General features: G+C 44.5%; 1 protein-coding gene across 7 annotated transcripts in view; it reads left to right on the top strand.

The window, feature by feature from the left end:
• Positions 1–25,910, top strand: part of FGF13 (fibroblast growth factor 13) — a 240,710-nt gene that overhangs the window by 174,221 nt on the left and 40,579 nt on the right. For 6 of the 7 annotated variants that reach the window (XM_051630235.1, XM_051630228.1, XM_051630231.1 and 3 more), the window contains 2 exons: positions 10,452–10,562; positions 16,283–16,386. In XM_051630235.1, coding sequence (XP_051486195.1) covers positions 10,452–10,562; positions 16,283–16,386 — 215 coding nt within the window. Of the gene's footprint in view, positions 1–7,468; positions 8,474–10,451; positions 10,563–16,282; positions 16,387–25,910 lie in introns of those variants that run through there. The other variant, XM_051630229.1, reaches the window with a different exon arrangement.

The following is a 25,910-nucleotide window of genomic DNA, read 5'->3' as shown; positions in this document are numbered from 1 at the left end:
CTTAGTTGTCTGCGCGCACTTCATGCCATCATCTCAGCAGTCCAGTAAAAGTCCCAGAAAACTATTGCCAGGCTCTTCTGATCCCAGCCTGGGTAATTTGGTTTCATTATTAGAAAACAGATGGGTCTTACATTGGTAACAGAGCAATGGAAAGCAGCAAGCTTGGCATCCCTCACATGATTGCAGAAAATCAGGCTCTGTACTTCTGTGAAGTGAAGCAGTGGGGCAGAAAATAGCTTCTGAACAAAGCAAGGACCATGGCTGTGAGAAGCTGGTAGAAATGCTTGGGTGCAGATTGGAGGGGGAGAACTCTCAGAGGCTCCAACTCACTGGAGACCCAATGAGCCTCTTTTTGTCAAGTTGTTGACAAAGGGTAAATCATCAGTTCTGTGAAAAGGTTTGAAAATATCTATTTGAGTAATATAACAATCCCTGAGCAATTTGCTTTGGGTCTGCAAAGGACTATTTACAGTGTTTTGTCCTGTGTGAAGTGGCCTTATGTTAAGTTCAACAGTGGCATATAGCCCACACTTCTCGTGGAGATGTAAATATTTCAGGGATGATATGCTGTCATTTACATCAATGTTTCTGAAAGGCATCATGCTGAGAGGTGAATGAACAGATATTTCTGTGCATCCTGATGTGGGGTGGGCAGGAGAAGTCAGCTGGTCACTGCTGCAAGTTCCTGCCTCAGGTTGGGTCCCCAGAGACATTGGAATGGTGTGTTCCCAATCTGGGAGCCCACAGAGCTGTGGGAGCTGATCTCTTCTGTTTGTTCTGTGACCTTTCCCAGCTGATTGGCACTGATCTTTTATGCACCAGATAGATGATCCTTTGTGGCTGACATTTTGGGATGACTGAATATGGATTAACCCAGGCAAAAATATTTCCATTTTTCTTCCTTCAAACAATGCCCTCCTTTTCAAAAAATGCCTGCACCACCAATTCAGGTCAAATCCACTTCTGAGTGAGCCAGTGCTTTAAAGGAATCGGAATTCACAGCTGGGAAAGGGCAGAACTGGGATTTCTGTCATTAGTATTTTATCTGAGAATCTGAGAAAAAACTGATGTTCTTGATGTGAGACCTCATGGCCATTGTGAGCATTTAGCAGGGCATGTTGATCATGAAGAGGTGGCCCAAACTCTTGTCAGTCAGTGAACCTTGTCCTAGAAAACTGGTGATCTGATAAGAGAACAGGATTAGGAGATGAGAACCTGTTGTAATGCATCAGGTGCTGAATTATTTTTTACATATCTTAGTAGTCTTAGTGAGATGACTCAGATGTTGAAGACAGAGACACGTTTCTCTGCTTTGCTGGATGAGGGCCAATTGTGGCATATCCAGTCCTGTGCAGCAATGGTACCAGCGTCTCTTCGTGTGTTGGGATTCTTGATTCTCCATTCTGAGAAGCCAAAAATCAACCAGCCAGCTAATCCCCTGAACTGCTGAATTGACTATGCTTCCACACAAGCAATGAGTGAGCTCTTAGATAAAGTGGGTCCAAGTGACATGTCTACTGCGGTGTCACTGGAATTTGTTTTCTTTCCTGTTCCTGAGCAGGGCTCCACAGTGCACTTTGCAAACAACCATGGCACAGACACACACAGGAACATACATGTCACTATTTACAAGTGCCCTTACAGTTTCAGCATAAAAACACTTTTGTTTACAGCAATGCAACTGGTTATTGAAGCTGATGTTTACTATTAAGGTTAATTTTAAGGTAGCCCAGTTGGTCTGTGGACTAAAATATCGTCAAATTTGAACTCTTGGTTTGGAGCTGCCTGAAGGCCCAGCTCTTCTACTAATACCTTTTTCCATTGTGCTCTTAAAAATAAGCCTCTAGATGACTCTGTTTGGCTCAGATCTAGGGTAACAGTTGGCTTTCAGGGGCAGTGAACTGGCACCCAGACACTCCCATTCTGCAGCACTGTGTCCAGCTGCGGAGCTGCCTGCAGAGGAAAGGCTGAGTCATTTCCACAGGAAGGTTCACGGAGAAGCTAAATGATGCAGGGCTTGGGTCTGAACAGCTCTGTTTCCTGGTGAATAGTAATTCTGTTTACTTAGGAAAAAATCACTGGGAGCTTCAGTGCTGCTGTGTCATACCCGACTGGATATGAAGTCTTGTTTATCTCAGGCTGAAAAGAGAGAAGCAATTCTGGTGGCACTCTTCAGAAAATAATTCTATACTTTTGGGGAGTGTAGACAGGGGAAATAGTCCATAGATTTGACTCCTGAAGCTTTTTTAATCTGCTTGTTCTGTAACACCAATAGCATGTTACCTCAGCAAGAATGAAAGAGCCTTGAAGGGACTCCTGACGTCCTGTGCCAGGCTGAAATTTCTTTTGTCATGCCAAAACAGCTTCAGACATGTAAATGTAGAGGGGTGCTGTGGGGTTTATGATGGGCTGAGTGAAGTCTGGAGCTGGCTTGGGATTTTTCTTCTGGTCTTGATTTTCATGTAGTGTTTGTTTTGCCCAGTATCTACCTGTTTATATGGGATCTACTATAAAACTTTTGGCCTTTGTTTATAGGGGAAGAGAAAATAACTGAACTTGCTGTTTAGTCTGCAGATGGGTATTGTGTCCCAAGGTGCTGACAGGAAGCTGCTGAATTATGGCAACGTACCATGAGAATCATTAATGCTTCTGGGCTGTATCAAAAGCAGCATGGCCAGCAGGTCAATGGAGGTGATTCTCCCCCTCTGCTCTTGGAAGAGCACACCTGGAGTACTGTGTCCAGTTCTGGAGCCCCCAACATAAGAAGGACATGGAGCTCATGGAGTGAGTCCAGAGGAGGCCCACAAAGATGATCAGAGGGCTGGAGTATGTCTCATATGAAGACAGGCTGAGGGAGACCTCATAACAGCATTCCAGTACCTGAATGGGACCTACAAGAAAAGAAGAGCAGAGAAGAGCAACTGGGCTGGTGAAAGGCTTAGAGAACAAGTCTTAAGAAGAGCAGTTGAGGGAACTGGGGCTATTTAGACTAAATCAAAAGAGGGTGAGGGAGACCTTACCACTCTCTACAACTACCTGAAAGGATGTTGTAGAGAGGTGGGTGCTGGTCTCTTCTCACAAGTAAATAGTGTTAGGACAAGGCGGAATGACCTGAAGCTACACCAGGGGAGGTTTAGGCTGGACATCAGGAATTTATTTTTTTTTCTCTGAAAGGGTTGTCAGACGTTGGATCAGGCTGTTCAGAGAGATGGCTGAGTCACCATCACCGGGTGTGTTTAAAAGTCGTATAGATGTGGTGCTTGGGGATATGGTTTAGGGGTGAACATGGCAGAGTAGGGTTAAAGGTTGGACTTGATGATCTTAAAGGTCTTTTCCAACCTAGATGATTCCATAATTCTACAAGAAAGCTGGGGAGGGACTTTTTACAAGAGCAAGTAGTGAGATGACAAGGGGTAATGGCTTAAAACCAGAAGAGGGGAGATTTTGATTAGACATTAGGAGGAAATTCTTTACTGTGAGGGTGTTGAGACACTGTCCACTGGTTTTTGGATGCCTCATCCCTGGAAGTGCTCAAGGGCAAGTTGGATGGAGCTTGGAGCAACCTGGTTTAGTAGGAGGTGACCCTGCCCATGCAGGGGGGTTGGAGCTAGATGATCTTTAAGGTCACTTCCAACCTAAGCCAGTCTGTGATTCTTTTATTCTACAGGGCCCAGAGGAGCTCAGGTCTATTGGCAAGTGAGACGTTGGGCTCATGCCAGTCACTGGTGCACTTCAACAAGCAGCCAGAAAGTGTTGTCCCTCCTCCGCCTCTTCCCTCTCTGCCAGCAGTGCTGCACAGCCGCGCCGCTCTGCGCTCCCTCACATCTGTTGACTTTCATGTGACAAAATAGCACAAGCCATGAGTGGGGAGGGAGAAGAGTCTCTCTGCTCCAGGCTGCAGCTGGCACCTAGCTGCAAAGCTGCTGTGCCTTGCCAAAACCTGCAGCTTGTTTCATGACACTGAGGTCTGGAGCTGGCTGGTGATTTTTCTTCTGGCCTCAGTTTTTGTGCAGCGTTTGTTTTGCCCAGTGTCTGCTTGTTTCTGTAGGACTGACTGTAAATCTTTTGTGCTCAGGATAGATTCAAACTTATGGACAACCCCAGTGTTCTGGGACCTGTCACAGCACAAATGGTTCAAGGAGGATGGAGCAAAAAATATAAGTTTTGTTTGAGGAAGAGCGGCTGGAAATCTTCCCAGAGGAAAGGGACTTACGGGTGTTGACTGACAGCTGGCTGAATATAAGCCAGCAGTGTGCCAAGGTGGCCAAGAAGGCCAACAGCATCCTAGCTTGTATCAGCAATAGTGTGGCCAGCAGGAGTAGGAAAGTGGTTGTGCTCCTGTACTTGGTGCTGCTGAGGCTACACGTTGAACACTGTGTTCAGTTTTGGGCCCCCCACTACAAGAAAGACATTGAGATGGTGGAGCAAGTCCAGAGAAGGGCATTGAAGCTCATGAAGGGTCTAGAGCACAAGGCCTTTGAGGAGCATCTAAAGGAGCTGGGCTTGTTTAGCCTGAAGAAAAGGAGACTGAGAGACCTTATTGCTCTGCAAGTATGTGAAAGGAGGTTGGAGCTAGGCAGGGATTGGTCCTTTCTGCCAAGTAACAAGTGACAGAACAAGAGGAAATGGCCTCAAGTTGCAGCAGGGGAGATTTAGTTTAGATATTAGCAAAAAATTCTTCACCGAAGAGGGTAATTTAACACTGAAATAGATTGCCCGGGGTCATGGTTGAATCACCATCCTTGGAGCTGTTTAAGAGACGTGTAGATGTGGTGCTTGGAAACATGATTTAAGCACTGGACTTGGTAGAGTTAGGTTAATGGTTGCTAGAGTTAGATTATGGTTGGACTCAATGATCCTGAAGGTCTTTTCCAACCAGAATGATTCTGTGATTTAGTTTACATTTTTAGCGTGGTGGGGAGTGAACAGCTCTTGCTGTTCAAAGAAAACAAAAATGTTTCTTGAGATTTTTATATCTGTAACACTGAAGTAGTCCCAGCACTAGTCCTGTTCCCAAGGACATTTTCCCAACAAGATCTTAATTTTCATGTGCCATTTATAGTAAATGAAGATATGTTTGTAGGAGTACCAATAGATGGAGAGGTGGATCATGCAAAAAAAAAACAAAAAAAAAAACAACCTGGAGGTCTGGTTTTTTTAAACTTAAATTTGATCATGCATAAATGCTATTTTTATTCCTCTCTTTGGTTATCTGTCAAGGAACATTTGTGCAAATGAATTTTCTTTATGGATTTGAAGCATACAAGCTGGAATACTGGCAAAAAGATATCCTAAATACTGCTTTTATATACTGCTTTTTCCCAGGATTTTCAAGGTTAGCCAGATTCTGAGTTCTAGTTAGTGATTATAAAAATGAAACATCATCTGACCTATTGGACAAATCACAATGAGGCAGCTTCACTTTGATCTGAAGATCAAACACTACTTTCCAAGCTGGGAATATTTATGAAGTAATGGGCAAGTCTCAGGAAAACATTTGTGACTGTATTAGAAGTGGAAATATGGTAAAATTCATAGTACATTACTGGTGAGTTGAGTGGGATGAGCTATTACTAATAATATCTAACTGGCTTTCTTTTGGGTTGGATTTCACAAGTCTCATGTGGACTGGCAGATGAGGGTAGTGGTGGAACTTGTGAATTGCATTTATTTTTACCCTACCATTTAACTCAAATAAGAAATGAGGAGTATTTATTTAATATGAATATGTGGATGCCATAAAGTGCCTCATAAACAGAGGTGAGTGTGCGTATAAACCTATACAAGTATGCATATGCTTCTTGCACTTACTGTGGGTGGGTATGTGGGGCTGCAAGATTCAATGCACCGTGACAGCTGTCAAGGTCTCTGGCTGTGGTGCTGTAAGCACATTGTGCTTTCAGTCAGACATGGTCCTAAAGCTATGCATTATGGGCATTTCTGTTCTTAAGGCCTTGCCATACAGCATGTTTTATTGGGGCAGGAGTTCCCAGTTGGAGGAAACAGATTTGAACCTGCTGTGAGCTGTTTCTGTTCCAAGGAAGGACTGTAATGATAGCAGAGGTGCAGCAAACTGCTTTTGAATTGAGCTCTTTGAAGTGAAGATTTGGGTGCAGTGGTTTCTGCTGTGCTTGCCTAGGATGGGTGGTACAACCTTGGGGAGGACCGTGTGGCTTTGCCGAGAGTGTGTGGAGAAGAGAAGGGGCAGGTATCCTGCAAAGCCTGCCTGCATCTGAAAGTGCATCAGAAATCTGATGCTGTCCCACCAACCCACCTGCATCAGCCCATGGGAGCCCTGGGTCAGCCCTAGGACACACAGGACTCAGCTTTTGGGCTGGGAGAACTGAAGCCTGTTGCAATCACAGTCCCCACTGAGCTCAGCTCCCGTGAGGAACCAGCCCACAGCCTCCCCCTCCTGCCCACTGGACATCCCACCCTGCCTCAGCACCTGCCAGTGGCTGCGAAATCCCTCAGCCCCGGGGATGAATTCTTCCAATAGTTATTTGCCTTCAGGGTTGCAAATATGTATTGTTTCTAGCCTGAATTGGATTTATTCTAGACTATAGCTATTGAAAGCATGCTGAAGAGCAGGGAGTGGGTCCCAAAGGGACCCCCAGGTCCTTACGCTGCTTATGTCCTAGGGCATGGATGTGTGCAGGGTTCATGTCTGCTCTGCAGGGCTTTAACCACAGTGTGGTACCAGGCTCTGCTCCCAGTATCATGGCTTCTTGCCTGGTATCCCTCAGCCTGGCCCCCACCTAGCCAGGGGTGGATAAACCCAGTGGGCATGAGATCCTGGCCTCGGGAGACATGGAGGCACAGTGGGGACAAAGGGAAGGGGGAGAACGTGGCAGTGACAGGGAGATTGCTCTGCGGGCTTTCTAGTCTCTGGAGGAAAACTGGAGCTGAGAGCAGGTGTAGGGGGTGGAGGAAAGATAAAAAGAGGCAGAAGCCTCCAATAAATCTGTGAGGCAGAGAGGGGGCCTTCCTCTAAGGAAGAGGAAAAGGCAGGGGGGAGCTACAGCTGGAGCTCCCCTTCCTGCCCCCCTGCCTGCTTCCCCGAGTCCCCCTGCCTGCCACTGGCCAGGTGTCCTCACTCTGCTGCCGAAAAGCTGGTGCCAGCTATTTGCTCATCGCAGTCACGTTTGTTTGGGTGTCTGCACCTCCCCGGGAGGCGGCTCTGGCAAAAGCAGGGACCCACAGCCCGTGGGGCCGGCAAGAGTGGACAGCAGGAGCTGGTACACCCTGAGCCCCTGCCTGCTGGCTGCCTGCACCCCGGGGGCCTCAGCACAACTCTCCACCGGGCAGCTGGCTGCTCTGCTTGGGAGAGAAGGAGGAGGGAGAAGAGGAGGGGAGGGAGGCGATAAGGGACTTGCTGCGTCGCCTCCTTTCTGTACCCTGCGCGCAGCTGGCGGTGTGAGCGGTGTGTGCACCCGCTGCCGGAGGAGCGCGGCTGCTGCTGCTGCTGCTGCTGCAGTCTGGGCGCGGAGCTGCCGGAGACCGGGCGTCAGGGGAGCTGTGGCTGTTTACCGCCTGGTGACAAGCGTTGCAATGCAAAAGCCGAACGCGTCCGTGGAGGGGAAGCTGCGCTGGCAACGGCACCTGTAAGGAGCGGAGGGGAGGAGGCTTCCAGAGGCGTTCGGCAGCCCGCAGCCAAGGCGCCAGGCATCGGCACCTCCTTCAAGTGTCTCCATCGCTGTTTGCTTCGGATCTCTTCTTAAGGGAGAAGAGGGAAAAGGATCCAGAAAACCCCCGCAACGGGACAGCCCCTGCTGGAGTCTAACAGGTGTTTGCTGGGATTTGAATGGGGAGGGGACGGGTGGGGAGAAAAGTTAACTGGAGAAATTTGGGCTAGGAGAGATGCGATGATCTTGCGCCAAGTGGATGTCTGCATGTGAATAGTGCATCTGGAGAAGCTCGGAGGGATGTCTGGCAAGTGATCGGCTCCGTCTCCGTAGAAACGCTCACCTCTGCCTGCAAACTTCCCCTGCCAGAAGTTGGAAGGAATAAAAAAGAAAAAATCAAAAGGAGGAAATAGGGGAAGATCTCAGCGGACAGAAACACTTGAGCTAAACTGTTGAATCTCGATCCAGGGCTGCGGTGTGAGCGTCCCACCAGTGTCCCCTGGGCTCCCGAGCCGAGTGGCGGTGGGTGGCGTTGGCCGAGGCGCCCAGCAGTGTCCCCGGCGCTGGGGACAGGCCCAGCAGCATGCTGGCTGCGGGGCCCGCGCCCGGCGAGCAGACCCCCCGTGCCTGACCCGCCGGTGCTGCCGGGGCCGTGGCGGCCATGGCTGCAGCCATCGCCAGCTCCCTGATCCGCCAGAAGAGACAAGCCAGGGAGCGGGAGAAGTCCAATGCCTGTAAGTGTGTCAACAGCCCCAGCAAGAGCAAGGGAAACTGCGACAAGAACAAGTTGAATGTGTTTTCCAGGGTCAAACTCTTTGGCTCCAAGAAAAGGCGAAGAAGGCGACCAGGTTGGCAAGGGTTATGTCTTTGGGGGGTTGGTTGGCTTGATTTAATGGAAACTAGGATGTGCATCAGGTGTGGGGAAAGGGAGACCAGTGCCTCAAGGTTGGTAAAATGAACGTGCAGGTATTGCCCTTCCTGGCTCATATGATCTGACATGGTACCCCTTCCCGACTCATGTTCATCTGGCTTATTTGGGTAACACCCCATTGCTTTCTGCCTCTCTTGCACACCTGTGTGCACCTGTGTACTGGTAATCCAGTTGTCAATCTCTTTGTTACACACATACAAACACATGTGATTTATTTGTGGGGGAGAAGTTTGCAGGGGAGATGTTTGCAGGGGAAGTTCCCAGGCATACACCTCCTGCAGTTGTGTGTTAAATAACTTAGGAGTCTAGAGACCTTCTTCTTGTCTTCCTGCTTCACAGAATGTCTGTGCTTTGTGTGCTGATAGCAGACAAGGCTTTTTGCTTTCACTGGCCCCTTCCAGAGTTTCGCTTCAGCACCTCGTTCCTTTCTAGGAACATGCAGCTGCCCTGCAGACACGATGTTCTCTGTGTCAGAGGTGCAAAAGATGAGGTATGAAGACTCAGTCCCTGATCTGGGTGGGTGTTTTGTACGTGGGAGGAGCAAAACCCTTTGGTAATGTTGCTATCGCTTTGCTGTGCTGAAACATTGATGCTGATAGCCACTTAACCTGCCTGCCTTTCTCAGCGGCCACAGAAGAGGTGCCTGGCTCGCAATTTGCAAACAGCTTTGGGATGTACTATGGCTAAAAAGCCAAAGTGAGGGTTGGATTACTTTATTGTGAGAAAAGTTGGTAGATAAGAACTGTGCATCTGTCAGTACCCTTATTAAAGACTGGTGATGGGAACTGGTATACCATAAGATTTTGCCTTCAACTCCTACTAAAATGAAGTACAGGAGTAGACCTCCCCCATGTCTTTGATTACAAACACAAAGAATCTTACCCAAACACTGACTGCTGGAAATGACACATTGTATCTTCACAGTGTGTTTATCTCTGAATTAAGTAAATTGTTGTGGAGTGAGGTGCAGAGATGCATCACCTCCTGACAAGCCTAATTGTGTGCAATGACTACAATGCAGATGTCATTGGGATTCAGTGGAAGTAGACCTTTTTTTAAATTACTCCTGGTGCATTACTGAGATATCTTAAGTGTCAGACTTGACAGCAGACCTTGTTGCTGTTTATGTTTTGGTCTTGAATGATCTGAAACAGTCTGAGATCTCTCGCTTTCTAACTGTGAATCTGAGGCTGGTTATAAAAAAAATGAATTCAATTCAGGCTATACATTGTTCTGATCTTTCTTCTTCTTCTAGCTGATGAGGTAATTACCTCAACCCATATGGTAATATTTATTTTGCAGCTCCACACATTGCTGGATTTCAGGGTTCCCCCCTCCATTTTCCATATGTTATCACTTTGGGTGCTCCGTGCTCCTTGGAGCAGGGAGGAACGGGGGTTTGTTTATTAGAGCTGCAGCAGTTCCTGTGCTAAACATTTGCTGCTATATATTTAGGCTCTTTACTGTCACCACAGCTCTTATTAGCACTATCGTAGTAGTCCTCTTTTTCCTCTCCATTTAAGAACTCGCACCTTTTTAAAAGGCAGAATGCATTCTTTGCCAGCTCATTTCTAATCTTAAATGAGATAGGGCTGAGCTCCTGTGGCCAAGCAGGACACTGTTGGAATTTGTATTCACTGGAAGCAGATTTTACCATGCTACTGACATTATAATTGAGATTGGTATTTAATCATTTTGATAATTGATTTCAGAGACATAGATTTGATCTCAGCCTAAATGAGAAGTGTTGCAAAGCTGGTTGCCCTGCTCATGTTTTGGATCTTTTTCATATCTCAGCCTTGAGAAGAAACCAGGAGATTTGTTGTTAGCATCCTGCTCACTTGGAATGGCACATCAGGATTTCCCACATTAATCTCATTATTGTTTTTTTACAGAGCCTCAGCTTAAAGGTATAGTAACAAAGCTATACAGCAGGCAAGGATACCACTTACAGTTGCAAGCAGATGGAACAATTGATGGAACAAAAGAGGAGGACAGTAGTTATAGTAAGTGACATGAGAATAAATGGTGTGTTTGTGAAATGTGGTGTCTCGTTCTTCCCATATAGGTCCATTCAAAATCGTTGTCCTGGGGTGACTGAGTGGAAGTGGCATTAACACTGCTCACAGCACAGAACTCTTGTCAGACTTACTGGGTCTGAGAGAAATGCAAATAAAAATCACTTATAGAAATAATGAACTAGAGGAGGTAATGATGACACATATGACAAACAAAGCAAATGTTATCTCCATGGTAATCTTGAGAAATTCATTGCTGTCCTTTGGATTTTATTAGATTTTTTTTTTTTCCAACATGGAATATTTGCTCGCCTACTCAGAGTGCCTGAAATAGAATAACACTATCTCCACTCTTAAACAGAGGCTCATTCAAACAGAGCTGTGTTATTTCCCACAATGAGAGATCATCAGCATTTAAAAGTTCACATTTTTCTATTATTATTATTATTATTATTATTTACCCCTTCTAAACTTAAATATACCTTCAGCTTTTCACCAGTTTCCCCTCAGCATTTCTGTGAAAAAAGCTTTGAATATTTTTGGTTTGTTCTTTTTGTGTTGTGGTTTGTTGTTTTTTTACAGCTTTGAGAATTAATAGAAAAGAGGAAAATATGGCTACGATGTAGATTTGGTGTGTGTAATTAAAATATGTAAGTGTTTCACACAGTCCTACTGTTTAGCTTAAACTACATTTCTATTCTGAAAGGAGTTAGGAGGAGCAAGGACTTTGAGAAAGTATTTCAGGCCACTTAGACAACAAACCAGAAAACGAACAGGCAGACCTTTCTCATTATGAAAAACCACTGATTTAAGTACCACCCTTTCATATGACAATCACTTGCAGGTGAAACATTGCTTCATTTTACGGGGCATTTGAATATGGCAGAGTAAGCACTAGGTGCAACAGGAAGCATCCTATCTTATTTGTCTGATCACTTGCTCCCACATGTTTCCTGCACCCTCTTGAATCCTTTTCCTATCCCTGTAGTAACTTCTGAGTGGTGGGACGGAACCAGTTAGGCTGCTGGAGGAGTCTCCTCTGCAGCCACTGATGGTGGTTGCCCCAAGGCAGAGCAGAAGTGCAGGATCTGCAGGGACACCTGAGGTCTGGCTCCTGGTCCCGTCCTCACGCGTGGAAAAGGCAGCACAAACACCAGTGCTGAGGGGCTGCTGCCTTCATTGAGTTATCCCCAGTGCAGCCACAAAATCTACTCTAAGAATAATCCTTATGGACCTTAAACATGGCTCTTGCTTCAAGTGAATCATCTGATGTTTATTATTTTAAAAATCAGTACAGATAATCAAGGATTTCAGGGTAATTCTGTTAAATATCCTTAAAAAATATAAAGAAACAGCCAAACCGTACTTTTTACATCAAAGCATGATATTATTATGAACTTTGAAGTTACCAGAGCAAGCATCTGAAATTCCATCTTTTTTTTAAGTGATCATTTTTTTGGAATACTTTGCAATTCCTCTAATAGGGATTCTGAGATTTTAAAAAAGAGAACATTTATTGGAATCTGTCTTTTTGACATTGATACAAATTAATCTGTTTCTAAGATATTTTAGTTTTCTCTGCTCCCTCAAATTTGCCGTAATGTGATGGATTACAAAGCAAATCATAAAAACTTCTTATTGCTGGATACTAGCCTTTCAAAGTGCTGAATACCTAAATATAATGGAATTATTCCAGAAATGGTTGCGGCTGGGCTGCAGTGTCAGAAGAGAGGAGGATTTTATCATTAAAACAAACATGGTTTTGTATATATTCCTCTTTTACATAAGGTAACTTTATAGACCTGAATGTCCTGCACTCCTGAATTTATTTAAATTGCCAAAATTTTAATGGAGCCGGGAAGAGAGGCTGATACATGCTGTGGATCAGAATCCACACAAGGAGCTTTCCACAAAGCCTTGCTAGCATGACTGTTAAGCAGATCAGGTCCCTGACATCCTTTCTTCCAATATCTGCAGAGACTTCTCCCAGTTAGCCTGTATTCATGACTTCAAAGAAGCCACAGGAGTTGTAGCTCCCCTGAAATGGGGGGAAAACCCTTCTCTAGTCCATTCTTCTCTCCTTTGCACCCCCAAGGGTTGTCCCCTGCTCCTGACAGCAGCCCAGGAGTTTACCTTCCCCATCATTTGCTACATAGAGCTTGGTGGGAGTTTTGCCTGAAGATCCCCTTTGGTTCCTGACTTGGGAGCATTTCAAGCTCTGCCGCCCCACTGCTGCATGCAGGGTTCAATAAAGCAAGTTTTGTCCATAATTGCAGGGAGTTTAAAAGAAAGCTGAGATTTTCTAAGAAGTGAAATATGGAGCTGAGGAGCTGTAGCACTCACCAGACCTCTGTTTTAGCCAAGAGTCCATGTAATTTGAGGAAGTGCCTTGTGGAAAGGATTTCCTGGCTGCAAAACAGATCTTGCCTTATTAAAGTGTGTTAAATAGGGCAAGATTTTAAATCAAGGCATAATTTATTCCTTTATTTTTGCAAGACAACAAGATTTAGGGCTGATAAAATCAAGAAATACAGGAAACACTGTCCTGCAGAAAGTGTGTGAAGGTCCAGGTGATCCAGCCAAGGATGGCACAGACCTCCCAGCGATGTACACGTTCAGAAATCTGGCTGTTGCCTGCTGCCTCTTACTTTGCAGCTCTACTTCTCTGTCAGCTTGTACTGCACAAGGGCCACAGCAAAGATCATCTCTCCCTTAGGTATTGCCCAGTTTTTCGTTACAATGAATATTATGTCCTTATTTTAGACAGAGCAGATATAATAAGGAAAGAGCAGGATGCAAATCACTTTGCATTGTCTTATGCTAACACAAACTGATTATAGTAGCAAACAATTTATTTTCCTGCATTTTTTTTTCACCCTTTCTGCCATATCTGCCCATGAGAGTCAGCCTCTAAAAATATGATAGCCTCTCAAACCCATTGTCCATGGCACTGGGGGTTGCAAATGAGGGGGCTCTGTTGGGCCTATCAGCATTTGCTGGTTACAGACCACTCTCTGTTACAGAAGCCAGACTTTTTCTTGCTCCTGTGCAAGGATGGTGGGAGCAACAGCTGCTGCTAAAGGGATGGTCCCCTTTTTGGTGCATTGCCAGTGTTCCCTTGCCTTGGAGGTGGCAGCTGGGGCAGCCTGTCTCTGTGTCTGGCTGTGCTGGTGTAGGACAGATGAACTGGGTACCCCCCCAACAGCTGGTCTCTCTGCCCCTCGGCAGAGGCAGAGCCAGTGTTCCTCCCCCACAGCCCTTTTGCAGTTTCCCATGGTTTGTGCTACAGCAGCTGCTAATCTCACGGGTGTCTAAACCAGTTTCTGAGTGTGCCCAGCCCTCATCTTGCTTCAAAATAGAGCATGTGTGTTTATGGCAGCAAAACTTGTTCAGCTGCTGAGGCAAGCTGCTGAGCACCCATGGCAGTGGGTGCTCCAGGTCTCCCCTGGTAGAAGTCACTCAGCTTTGTGTCTTTGCCAAGCGCAGCAGAGCCAGGAATTGCTCACTAAAACCTATCTCTCTGGCTTGTGGCCGTGAGCTATAACTTCTTGACTGTCCCAGGTTTTGCCCTGTCCTCAGCTGATCTACTGACAGGTTGGTAGCACTATTTACAGTGGAGCCCACCCTCATAGCCTTGTGCTTGAAATACCCAAATGCTTGCCCCACTCATACGTTTGTCATTAAGAAAGTGCCTTTCAAAAGATACCTCCAGGTTCTGCCTGGATACTGAGCTTTAAATTGTGCTCTCTTGCCTACATTGAGATCAGATGCTGCTTAGAGGGCTCTCCAAGGGAATATTTACTGAGTCAGGCAGGGAATATTTTCTCCCACAAATAAATTCAAGCATTTGATAGAATGAAGGAGAAAATCCTTTTCCATAAGCATTTCCCTTACTGAAAATTCAAGTTTTGTTTGCCAAAACCGCACAGAACTAGAGCAGTTTGTTTTAGAGGAAAGAAAGCCATTTCTGTTGTTCTGTGCTTGCAGCTGAGCGTGCGGGGGGCTGCGTGTGTGTCTGCACCTACATTTGGGTGTACGAGAGGGAAAGAAAAACACAGATACAATTTTCTTATCTCCTGCATTTATTTGTTAATTCTGGCTGTTTCCACCTGCTCTGCTCTGTTTGGCCATTGGAGGAACTCTGCTCAGAGGTGCACCAACCTCAGTGTAGAGCCCCCGTAGTCCATAGGGTGCCAGGCAGGTCCCTCAGCAGGGCCCTCTGAGACAACTGCACCCTCTTTCACCAGGCTGTGGGGCTGAGATGCTCAGGTTATCCCAGGACAGCACACAGGGCTGAAGGTCTAGTGTCCTGCTGCAACAGAGCCTGTTCTCACCAGATTTTAGCCACTCCACCCCAATGCACAGTGTTAACTTCTGGCCATCCCTTTATTAAGCTAGGACAAACATATGTTTGCCTTCTCCTTTTTTGTACACTCTTGATGAACCCACACCCCGAATTTAGGATCTGTAGTTAATGCTGGCAAGCTGCAAATTTTCTTTTAATTATATGTGACCATTTGGGGGTTGTCAAGCTGAAAAAGGAAATTATAATGGGTCATAACTCTCAGCTTATACTTCTGAAAAAATAAAAATATTTCAAAGTTATAATTCAGTTTTAAATTGGCTTCAGACAGTGACCATAAATACCAACCTTCAGCCTGAAGCAAGCCAGTTTTCCAGCCAAGTAATAAACTATAGGAAATAAGAGCCTATTTGGCTTTATTTCATCCTATCTCTGTGTTTATCAAACAGATTGAGGGAGATGCTTTGGGCTACGATAACAGTTCTTGAAAATTTTCTGAACTCCAATGGTACATTTTGAACACAGAGTACGGTGTTCAACTCATTATTACTTGTGTTCAATTTTAACATTGCTATGAATCAAAACTATGGCAGAGGTTTGCTTTTGTTTGTTTGTTTTTGTTGTGTTTTTTTTTCTTTTAAAATTTGCCACTTTACAAACTGAAATCTTCATTTTTTGAAGAGATGTTTCTCTGCTTATAAATACTGCCACTCTTAGCATGTGTACAACCATAAATGCAAGCAGAACATTTGAGGCAGCTCAGTTTTGAAAGCACAGATTTGATATAAAGAATATGCTGTCATTTCATTTTGAAGTTATTTAACTCTTTTTTCCAAACCCGTTCTCCTCTCAAAAAGCGAAAAAAATAGTCCTCTGAGTGGAAACGTTTTGAGATGTTAATGAAGGGTTTTAACTTTTCTGAATTTCAGCTTGCTCCTTTTGGTCAAAAATGTTTCCTGAATCTGATCTGAATTTGCAAAAAACGGTTTTGATTTTCTTGAAAAACACTTTGTTTGGTTTGGGATTTTTTTTTTTCCCCACTTATTGTCAGAAAAAAAAAACAAACAAAAACAACAAGCAAAAAAACAAATTAATTACGTCCAACTCTACTTAGCAGACCCTGGATTCTGCTCATGAGGTAGGTAAGTAATTTTAGTTCTCAATACCTCCAGTTCATGATCTTCAGAGTGGGGGAGATACATTGATTCCCTCTGTAGATAACTTCTGAGCTATCAGTGGAAGTGGCTATAGAAGTAGCAGTATTGTTCTATAGCACCCACATAAATTAATATATGCATGAATGGGCATTTTTTTGGTTTGTTACTGGTAATTATGGCTTAATTCTCTCTCTAATCTGCATTACTCCAAAGGATTAATTTTGCTCTGCATCTCCTTTCTCTCCTAGCTTTGTTTAACCTCATACCTGTGGGTTTACGAGTGGTGGCGATTCAGGGTGTTCAAACAAAATTGTATCTGGCAATGAACAGTGAAGGATACCTCTATACATCAGTAAGTAAACATTTTTAATTTTGTTCTGCCTGAAATTGTTATTAAATGAATAATTTATTGTTCCAAGGACTCTGCTTATAACCCATAGATGTGAGGTTTTATAGCAAATTCAGGGTCTGGTTTTAAGTTATTACTCTGTTTTCATTATGAATACTTATGGATGTATGGAGTCAAACTGCCTTTGATGCAAACTAATGATCCCAAAGTATGAAATAAATGAAAAAACCCAACAGTCAAAACCCAAACCAGAGAGGATGTTCTCTCTTGGTCGCTGTGGTCTGATTGTGCTAATCAGTGCAGGGCACAGAGGAAAAGGGACAACTCTGTGAATCACACACATGCCTGAGCATGTTCTGTATGCTCCTGTATAATCTCTATTCCTGTTATTAAAAGGGATTACAGAAAGTAAGGTCTTTTTGTTTGGCCAGGATTTTCAAATGGAAATAGAATTAAGTGTCAAAATCTTACGGGTTCAAGTTGCTGAGTGAGTAAAGAAATGTTTTATTAGCAGGTTTGATGAAGAATGTCAGTTAATAATTTTTAGTGGTATTTCTCAAGAGAGCAAACAGTGTCTTTTTTTAATTAAAAGAAAAAAAGAAAATGGACATTTTTACAAAATAGACCATTTTTCAATTAAAAACATTTAGCTGAACTTTTTTTCAGGAGTTTTAATTATTAAGTCTTAATAGATTTTTCTCAAGGAGAAAAGTAGAGGAAAATGTAATTTATTATCTACTATAAATTATTCTCTTCTATGACTGAGTCCCTTAAGGTGCCTGTAATACTGATAATAATTAAGTAAACTTATTCAAATCTCTCATTTCTTTTGCCATCCTGACAGCTGGGACGTAGGGCAGCTTTGCATATTTTTCCTCCTGTATCTGCTAGAGCAAAAGCAAATTAAAACAGGCCGTGCTTTGGGACAAAGTGAAATTTCAGTGAATGGCATTGAACTCCGTTCTTCTTTTTGCTCTGGCTGTTTGCTTAATGTGGTTAATCCACAGATCTGTTTGCAGGGCTGTAGCCACACAGCCAGATCACGCGGAGCCCCCTTCATCCCATGTAGTCACAGTCCTGTGACTGCACAGTGGCATTTACATTTGCACTGCAAATGTACCTTTGAATTTGGCTGAGAATTAGGCTCTCCTATAAAGACAGGCTGAGAGAGTTGGGGTTGTTCAGCCCGGAGAAGAGAAAGCTCCAGGGAGTACTTGGAGCACCTTCCAGTACCTGAAGGGGGCTTATAGGAAAGCTGAGGAGGGACTTTTTTTAAGGACATGTAGTGGTAAGACAAAGGGTAATGGCCTTAATCTGGAAGAGGGTGGGTTCAGGTTAAACATTAGGAAGAAAATATTCACTATGAAGGTGGTGAGACACTGGAACAGCCTGCCTAGGGAAGCTGTGGATACCTCATCCCTGGAAGTGTTTAAGGCCAGGTTGGATATAGTTTGGAGGAACCTGATCTAGTGGGAGGTGTCCCTGCCCATGTAGGTGGGTTGGAACTAGATAGTATTTAAGGTCCCTTCCAACCCAAACCATTCCATGATTCCATAGTTCTATGACTGCACTGTGCATGCATTTTCATTTATAATAACATCCTCAGCTGCCCTCCTTTCTGGCTGCCCACTCATTTCATCCTGCAGCCTTCTCCAGCCTCCATTCTGCCTCAAGAAGCCTTGTATCTCTTGAGTGACATCTCTAAGGTGGAATAGAGAGGTTTGTCCATAAAACAAAATTCCATCGTCACATGTAAGAAGCGCACTTGGTTTGAGTAGGTCCATTCTGTCATTGCAAGATGCGTTCTGGAAGAATTAGGTGTATTTTTGCAAAGGTGCAAAAGGTTCTTGGATGATGCAGGAAATGGGATGGGGACAGATTCAGCCACTGTACACCTACAACAGAGTGGTAGCTTCTCACTGTCAGCCACAACCCTGAAGTCAAAGGGACCACTGAGAGAATGAAGTGTCACTTAAGAATATCCTTCAATATGCGGAGGAGTGGCAGAATAAACCCCTTATTTTTTATGAAGTTCAGCTTTTAGTTTGGTAGGTATCTATGCATCTTAGCCAGAGCTCAGAGAGTTGCTTTGGTTGTGATTTTTGGTACTTGCATTGGTTATGGGTAGTTCTTCATGTGGTCTCATATGTTACCATGAATAGCATCTTCACTGAATCCCTTAGTATCTGAAAGGAATAGTTTATGCCATTGCAGAGTTAACTGGTGATAACCCTGAGTTACAATGGTCATTTTTGTTTCTTTATTAAGCAGCTATGTTTTCTTATATTTATTCTTTTATTCTTTTTGAACCTGATAGGCTTGGAAAGGCCTTAAACAGACTTTTGTCATGTTGTTGTGTCCCAAATTCATATTTTAGATGCTCTTAACAAAGACAGGTGTCCATTTAATGTTGATCTACTTTTCCAAAGAAAGTTTCCACCCAAGTTCTCAATAATCTTGGGTTTATCACCAGGTGCCTTGTGGTTTGGTTGTTTTGTCCTTCACAATAATGGCAAGAAACTGTCTTGGTGGCTAAAATCTAGTTCATGTCTCTGTCAATGGACATGGGCTGGTGAGGAGCATCTACCCCTGCTTCACCTGCTATGCAAAAAGCTTGCTGGAATTGCAGTTCCAGCACCATGTTTAAGCACCTCTGATAATGATCCTTTCAGCAAAGGATACAGTCTGATACATGAGAAATCAGGTCTGTGTTTTAGGCTGGATTCTTGGTTGATGTAAATGAGTCCCAAGAGAGCTCAGCTGATTTATACCAGATGAACACTCACCTGTTCAAGGGATGCCAACAGGGAACCTGGGGAACAGATAGCTCAAGTAAATGACATCCATCCTGAGGGTTTTCAAGCCCTTGCAGGGATGTGTTGCTGATGAGATTTGTCAGGAGCAGACAGATGGCAACATGGGATTTATCAGAAGCAAAAACCCCACAAAACATTGTCAAATTCCTGAAGCAAAAATATAGGGAAAAATAGACATGTACTTAAATGTACAGATAACTGTAATAGTTGCACCATTTCTGGAGATAAATGAAATTAGCACTGGTGATGCAACTTAACAGGCAGAGAGAACACTGTGGTGTATGTCATGATCACTTGCTTGCAGCTTTATTGTGACTTGGGCATCTCAGTCGTTCCCGTGTCTTTGCAGAACTGTTTCCTTCAGAGTGCAGTGCCAAAGGGTAGAGGTTCATTTGGTAAAGGGTTGGAAAACCACCTTACAGTTGTGCCGTGCCTGTTCCTCACCCCGTGCTACTGTCTGTGCCTTGCACCTGATAGTGCCTTTTAGCCTGAAACACTTCCAAAATGCCATGCCTGATAAAGAGGCCATTCAGTCCGTGGCAATTACCCCACTCGTAAATAGGTAAATAAGACATCTGGCTTAGGGAGGATAAATAGAGGCTCAGCTCAGTGCTTCCCCACGCTCGCACAGGAAAGCACATCAGGGCTAACACACTAGGGGTCCTATTCCATGCACCTTGCCCTAAATCGAAATATTAAATCACAGTTCCTTTTGCATTTAGTGGCTGTGGGGAATTCTTGTGTTTTGTTCCTTGTGGTACATTTTTTCAGTTTGGGCTGTGCATCAACAGAATGGACTTAGTTGATTCTGAGTGTCCTGCATATGTAGAAAATACACCTTAGCCCCAACCTTTTACAGCTGTGGGCAGGTGAGAATACCTGTGGCTCCAGTTTACTCGTGTGTTGAGCTCTGGCTGTGGCCTTTCCTCTTCCTCCCTCCCAGTCTGCCAGTAGGGAGGTTCAAGTATTTGACCTCAAAGGTTGTCTGTAACCTGGTTTGCTTCTGATTCAATGACTGTACTCAAGAGTGAGGTGAATTTGCTCCATGAGGGGATCACTGGTATGCAATAAGTCTGCAGAGAACAGGTATTTGTAGTTGGCTGTCAGAGTTTACATCTAGTTTGCAATGCCTGTTGGTTGGAGCAAAAAAGACCTTTAATGTATTGATAAAAGCTCCTTGGGGACAAGGAAGCAACTCAGCAAAGAAAAAAAAATCTAAACAAAAAGTAAAAAGATATTAGGTTAAAAATACATATATATAGTTATCTCTGTTATAGAAGTGCTGACTATCAGTGAAGGGAAGTGACCTGGGTCTTCCCCGCAGCCGCTGTGCTGCCACTGCTCACTCTGCTCCCTTCCACACCAGCTGGAGAATGCATCCTCATGTCATAGGAGGACATCCCATTTGAAATGTTGTTTTTTTTTGTAGCCAGTTGCCTAACAAAGTTGAAGGGAGTTGAGTGACTATGTCTCCCAAGACGAATGACCTTCACAATTTTATTTGGAGGGATGTTGTCAGGAGCACTTGGAAGCTGTAGCTCTTCCTGCTGTGTGAGGCTTGAGCATCCATTTAAAATCAAAACACAGGGTTTGATTAATCCCTTCTTACACCAGTGTCTTGCTGCTGCAGATGACTTAGTGTTATGGCAGTGCTGACTTGTGCAACTGCATAATGAATTGTGCCCAGTTATATTTTAGGATGGCTTTTATTTAATCTTATTTTTCTTTCTATGATCAACTGCATCTTTCAGCTGTCCACCATATATGCTACACTTCAGTGTTTCAGGCTTCCTGTCCTGTGAACTCATTGTGTTGTTTTGTTGTCTTGAACAAAAGAGTGAAAACTATTTTAAGGCTCTGTTTGTTGGACATGTAGTCCTACAGCTATTGCTTTCTCGTGAAAGTGATTGTGATGTGACAGAGGAGGCTCACAAAGATACAGAGCAGCAGCTGAGTGAAGTTCACTAAAGGGAGGGCATGTACGTAGGTGAGTAGATTGGGTGTACTGCTTAAGTTCTCCGTAGGCTGCAACATACACCAAAATACAGCCAATCCAAAAAAACCCAACCAAAACCCACATCCTGAGAACATCTATCTAGCTGTGCATTTTCCATCATGTCAGTATTTGTTAAATCATTTAATGATTGTCCGTGGAAGACATATTTCTCCTATAGAATATTTCAGCTGATTGAATTGTGTGCTTGTTTAGTCTGTTTACATTGTCAGAAAGAGTAAACTTAAATTGCATCCTTCTGGCCAGTCTCAGGAGCCATGCAACTCAGTTTGTAAAGAGTGTTCGTTTTCCATTTTGTCGTGTTCTGGGTTCCTGTGATTTACGAGAGCATTTGTTTTAGTTGTGTCATGTGGAATCTGCTAACAGCTTCTCCCAGGTTGGACAGAGTCCTTGTCTGAGAGTCACCTGTTGCCCTGACCATGTGTGATAGGACCCAGCCTGTCCCTCCCTCTTGCAGCATTCCAAATCATTTATTGGAAATTCAGGGCATTCAGCCTTTTGCAGGGTGGGTATTAGGAATTACGCTGCATGGCAGAGTTGTTTGTGCTTCCTTTGTTAACTGTTCTAGGATGTCAAATATGTTTGAGTTAATAGAGCTGCTTGATGTGGCTTAATTTTGCCATTTCTTGTCTCTGCACTTAGTACAGAGTTAGCAGGGGTTTAAGGAGCCCTCTGATAAACTCTATGCAAAATTTTATATATAGTTCACCCTAAGAGAGCATTCAGCTAATATTGTCCTCTGTATGTAAAATAATTGTCATATAGAAGTTTGGTATTTGCACAGAAAGTAAATATTGAACAAAGTGTGCACGTTGATTATAGCCAGGACAAGTGAAATGTGATTAAATTCTCAGAGTGATTCAAGAATTGGTTTTGGTGAGTTGGAGAGAAGAGAAGTTTGTGCATATTTTAATACTGAGCTGTGCAGTGGAGACCTGCTGTAGCTAATGGGAATGGCTGGGGCATTCATAATGAATTACTGGCAAAGAGCATTTTTCCACCTCAGGGAAATAGCACAAACCAAGAGATAGGGGAAATAATCAAAAGCTTCATCTAGTTAAATTTGCATGTCAGTATAAATCATTTTTTTTACCATGAATGCTCAAGCGCAGACTACACCTTAATACAGTTTATTCGCTTCAGTGATAGGGTCTTAGATACAGCTGCAGCACATTTTTCTTTTCATGGCAACACCCTGCTGTGTGCTGGATGGCAGTGCAACCTGCTCGCAGTAAGGAGGGCAGCTCTCCTGCCAGCAGCCCTGTCTGCTCCTGCTGTCCCACAGCAACGGGGGCAGGAGGGGGTAGGTGAAGTGTGGGAGCAGCACTGGGGCAGGAGCGTGCTCTGAGGAGGTTTCCAGGCATTGTAGGACCAGCCTGAACTGCTAAATGTTTTCTGACACCTTCAGCCATGGACACTGCTCTAAGTGATGCTGGCAGCCAAGCTCAGCAGATGCAAACAGTTGTGTTTGTGTTTGGTGTCACAGCAGTGTTGCTGCTCAGAGGTGGCTGCTGGCTGGTGCCTGGCACAGGAGAAGCCTGGTGGGTGTCCATGCAGCATCACAGGCTCCTGATAACACTGCCCAGATGAGCACTTCCTGCCTCAGGCTCACAGGCTCAGTTCATTACCAGGGGATCTGAACATGAGCATTAGGGGTTAGTTGTGAGCTAGTAGTATAGCTGCAAAACTTGATGCTCACAGACCTGTCTCCTGTTTGCTGAAGAGAGCAGTAGCCTGTCACGGAGCTTTCTGGGACTGTGTGGCCCCACTCTGGGATGTGGATGCTCCTGGGGGTTGAATCCCTGGGGAAGCAAAGTGTTTTCCTGCAGCAGGTCTTCCTCAGTGAGATATGTGCTGGTCTGTCTTAATGATATGTTCTGCTGCTGAGCGATGGGTGCTGTACTGTTCAGGTGATTTTCTCTGCTGGAATCAGTGTGATTCCAGATATTGGCAGAAAGGCTACCTGCTGTCTCCAGCAGAGAAGTGAGGAGGGCATCACCCTCACGTAGGAGAATTATTATGAAACTCAGCAGGCTGAAAGTCTTGGAGCAACTATGCTGCTTCTTTTTTTAAATAAGTCATCCACCTGGCATTTGCAACACACAGATGTGCCACTGTGCATCTATCCCTCACTGCAGGTGCTGGGAGCTAAGGATATTCAGCCCCTTCTGAGATGAGGCTTTGTAAGAGGAGCCCAAGCATGAGGAAGTGGTGCTTCAGGGTTGTGCACTGCACAGCTCCTGACAGACCTGTGCTTAGACACCTGTGTGATGGTTTCCTAATAGAGTGGCTGTTAAAAATCAGCAGTGAAATTGCTGTTTGTGCAAGAACAGTTTCAATGTCCTGTGACATAAGTAATATACATGTGAAGTAGAGAAAAGACTAGAAGTGCATCCACTTTCTTTGTTAGTCATTTGCCAGACAATCCAAAGTCCTTGGGTGAAAAGACAAGAGGTCTTTAGAAACTCAGACTTCAGTTGTTGCTCAGAGAAGTTTGGGACTCGGCAAGCTTGGAAATGTGGCTGATGTGCCATGGTAGCTCAGAAAGCCCAGTTTTTCAGTCCATTGTGCTGCTCTCTGGGGTCACAGTGTCACAAACAGAGCATGATTTAAAAAAAAAAAAAAAGCCATGGCAAAATGTGAAGCTGGTCCCAAGACTGACACTTTGGCACCTGGATCACACACACTGCTTACTTCCAGTGTCGTGTTTCATTCCCTATGCCAGCAAACAAGGAATACTGAGTTCCAGGACTTCAAGGCTACTCACAGCTCTTCATCATCACGTTGCAAAGTGTGTTTGGCAAGCTGGGGTTGTAAGCAGATAAGGACTTGAGCAGACAGCTGAGTTACAAAGCATGAGAAGAGCATTGCCAGGCTCTCAGCACATTCAGGTGGGATCGCACGTTCAGATCACTGAACAGGGGATGATGTTGCTCTGATTAAGCAGAGCCAGTGAGAAACGTGCTGCTTTTATCTCCTAAATTTGAGTGCTGCACAGTGCAGGTGGCTGTAGGGTGATACATACATGTGCTTGCTCCCTGTAAGGCAATTTGCTGGGAAAACATGTACGTTAGTATTTATGTGGATTTTTGAGTTGTTGCTTTCCCAACCCCCCACCCCCACCCCGAGATGTATGAAATATTGTCAAGATCAGAAGCAAGATAACTTTCCAAACTTGTTTTTTTGGAATGTGGCTTAACTAGGAGAAAATATTATCATGAAACCTCAGCTTCTTTCCTGCACTTACCTTTCCTTCTAGAAAGCTGTCTGCCTTCCCTTCTTCTGCCCAGAAGGGCTTCCCCTCCCTCTCATGCTGCGGGTTGAGCTAATGAGCAGCTCTTGTCACAGTGACTCAGCAGCACTTCTGCCTGGTTACACTCCCTCTGTAACCTGCCAAAGAGATGGCTCACCCTGCTGCTGGCTGGGAAGGCCTGTGTGGAGAGGAGCATCTAAACAAGGATGCTGGAGCAATCAAAGACAACCTCCAAGGGCTCCCTGAACCAACTGAGGTTGGTTGGAACTGGAAAACAAATTCAGAACCCGAACAGAAACTTAACTCTGAATGACACTGAAACACAAGGATTCATCACATTTATTAAATCTGCAGGAAGTGTTTTCCACTCAGCACGTTGTTCTGCTGGGGAACTAATTTTTGTGGGCTTGAGTATCAGTAAGGCAAATTCCTGAAAGAAAAATGCTGCAAAATACAATTATGCCATGTTTTTCTTAGAAATGTCCTCAATCAGCTCACCAGAGGGTGAGGAAGCATGCTGAGAAAATATTAGGATAAAATTCCCTTCTCTTTTTATACTCCCAAAGGCACCTGCAGTTAGCCAACCACAAGCCAGTGGCTTGAGAAAGATGTGTCCTCGCTGGTCAGCCCTGCTGCTGCCTCTCGTTCATGTTTTCTTTAAGGGTTAGTTTTCAGGTGGTTGTTGGTGCTGTGTTGAGAAACCTCCAAAAGTGTTAGTTAACGCTGGTTAAAGATGTGTAGAGTAATAATCAGTTAAGGGTATGGGACTGTGGGCGAGGAAGGGCTGCAGGAGAAGCTGACTGAGGAGCAGGAGTGTGCCTGCTCCTGCAGATGGGTGTTCCTGCTCCAGTTCTTACATGTGCCTGTTGCTGCAGGGCAGGTCCCGGAGCTTCAGCTGGTGCAGCAGTGCCAGGACAAACAAATTTTGTCAGCTTCTGTGCCAAAATAAGTAAAGGGCAGTTCAGTTCCCCAAAATGACTACCCATTAATCCAGGCTGGCATCATCAGCAAATCTGTCCTGTGGGGGTATTTGGAGCGACCTTATTAAACAGATTTTTGTGTCTTTTTTATCTTCAGGTAGCCCTGCAGTTGCAGCAGTGCTAAAGGGAAATGAATTCAGTTCTGTTCCTACTTGGCAGCCTCAACAGAAATGTTTACTGCTTTCTGCCCATTTGCTTCCTTACAAGCCCACTGAAAGCATCCTTTTCCTGGCAGAACTTTTATTGCAAGTGATGAGGTGCTGAAGCTGAGAATCCAGCTTGACTGTGGAAGTTCAAATTGCATTTGTAGCGTTGTCAGTCAAGAGGTGTCTTTTGAAGTCTGCTTAGCAAAACTGATGGGGAGTAAGGGGGGCAAGAAAAAGGAGTCATAAACCCCAAGATTTTGAGTTTTATGGTCGTTTTGGAGAACTGCAGCCCAATGGGAGGAGGTTTCCAAAGGAAAC

The sequence above is a fragment of the Apus apus genome, chromosome 12, assembly GCF_020740795.1.
Source record: "Apus apus isolate bApuApu2 chromosome 12, bApuApu2.pri.cur, whole genome shotgun sequence".
In the NCBI taxonomy this organism is placed as follows: Eukaryota; Metazoa; Chordata; class Aves; order Apodiformes; family Apodidae; genus Apus; species Apus apus.
This window is presented reverse-complemented; position numbering and strand designations above follow the sequence as displayed.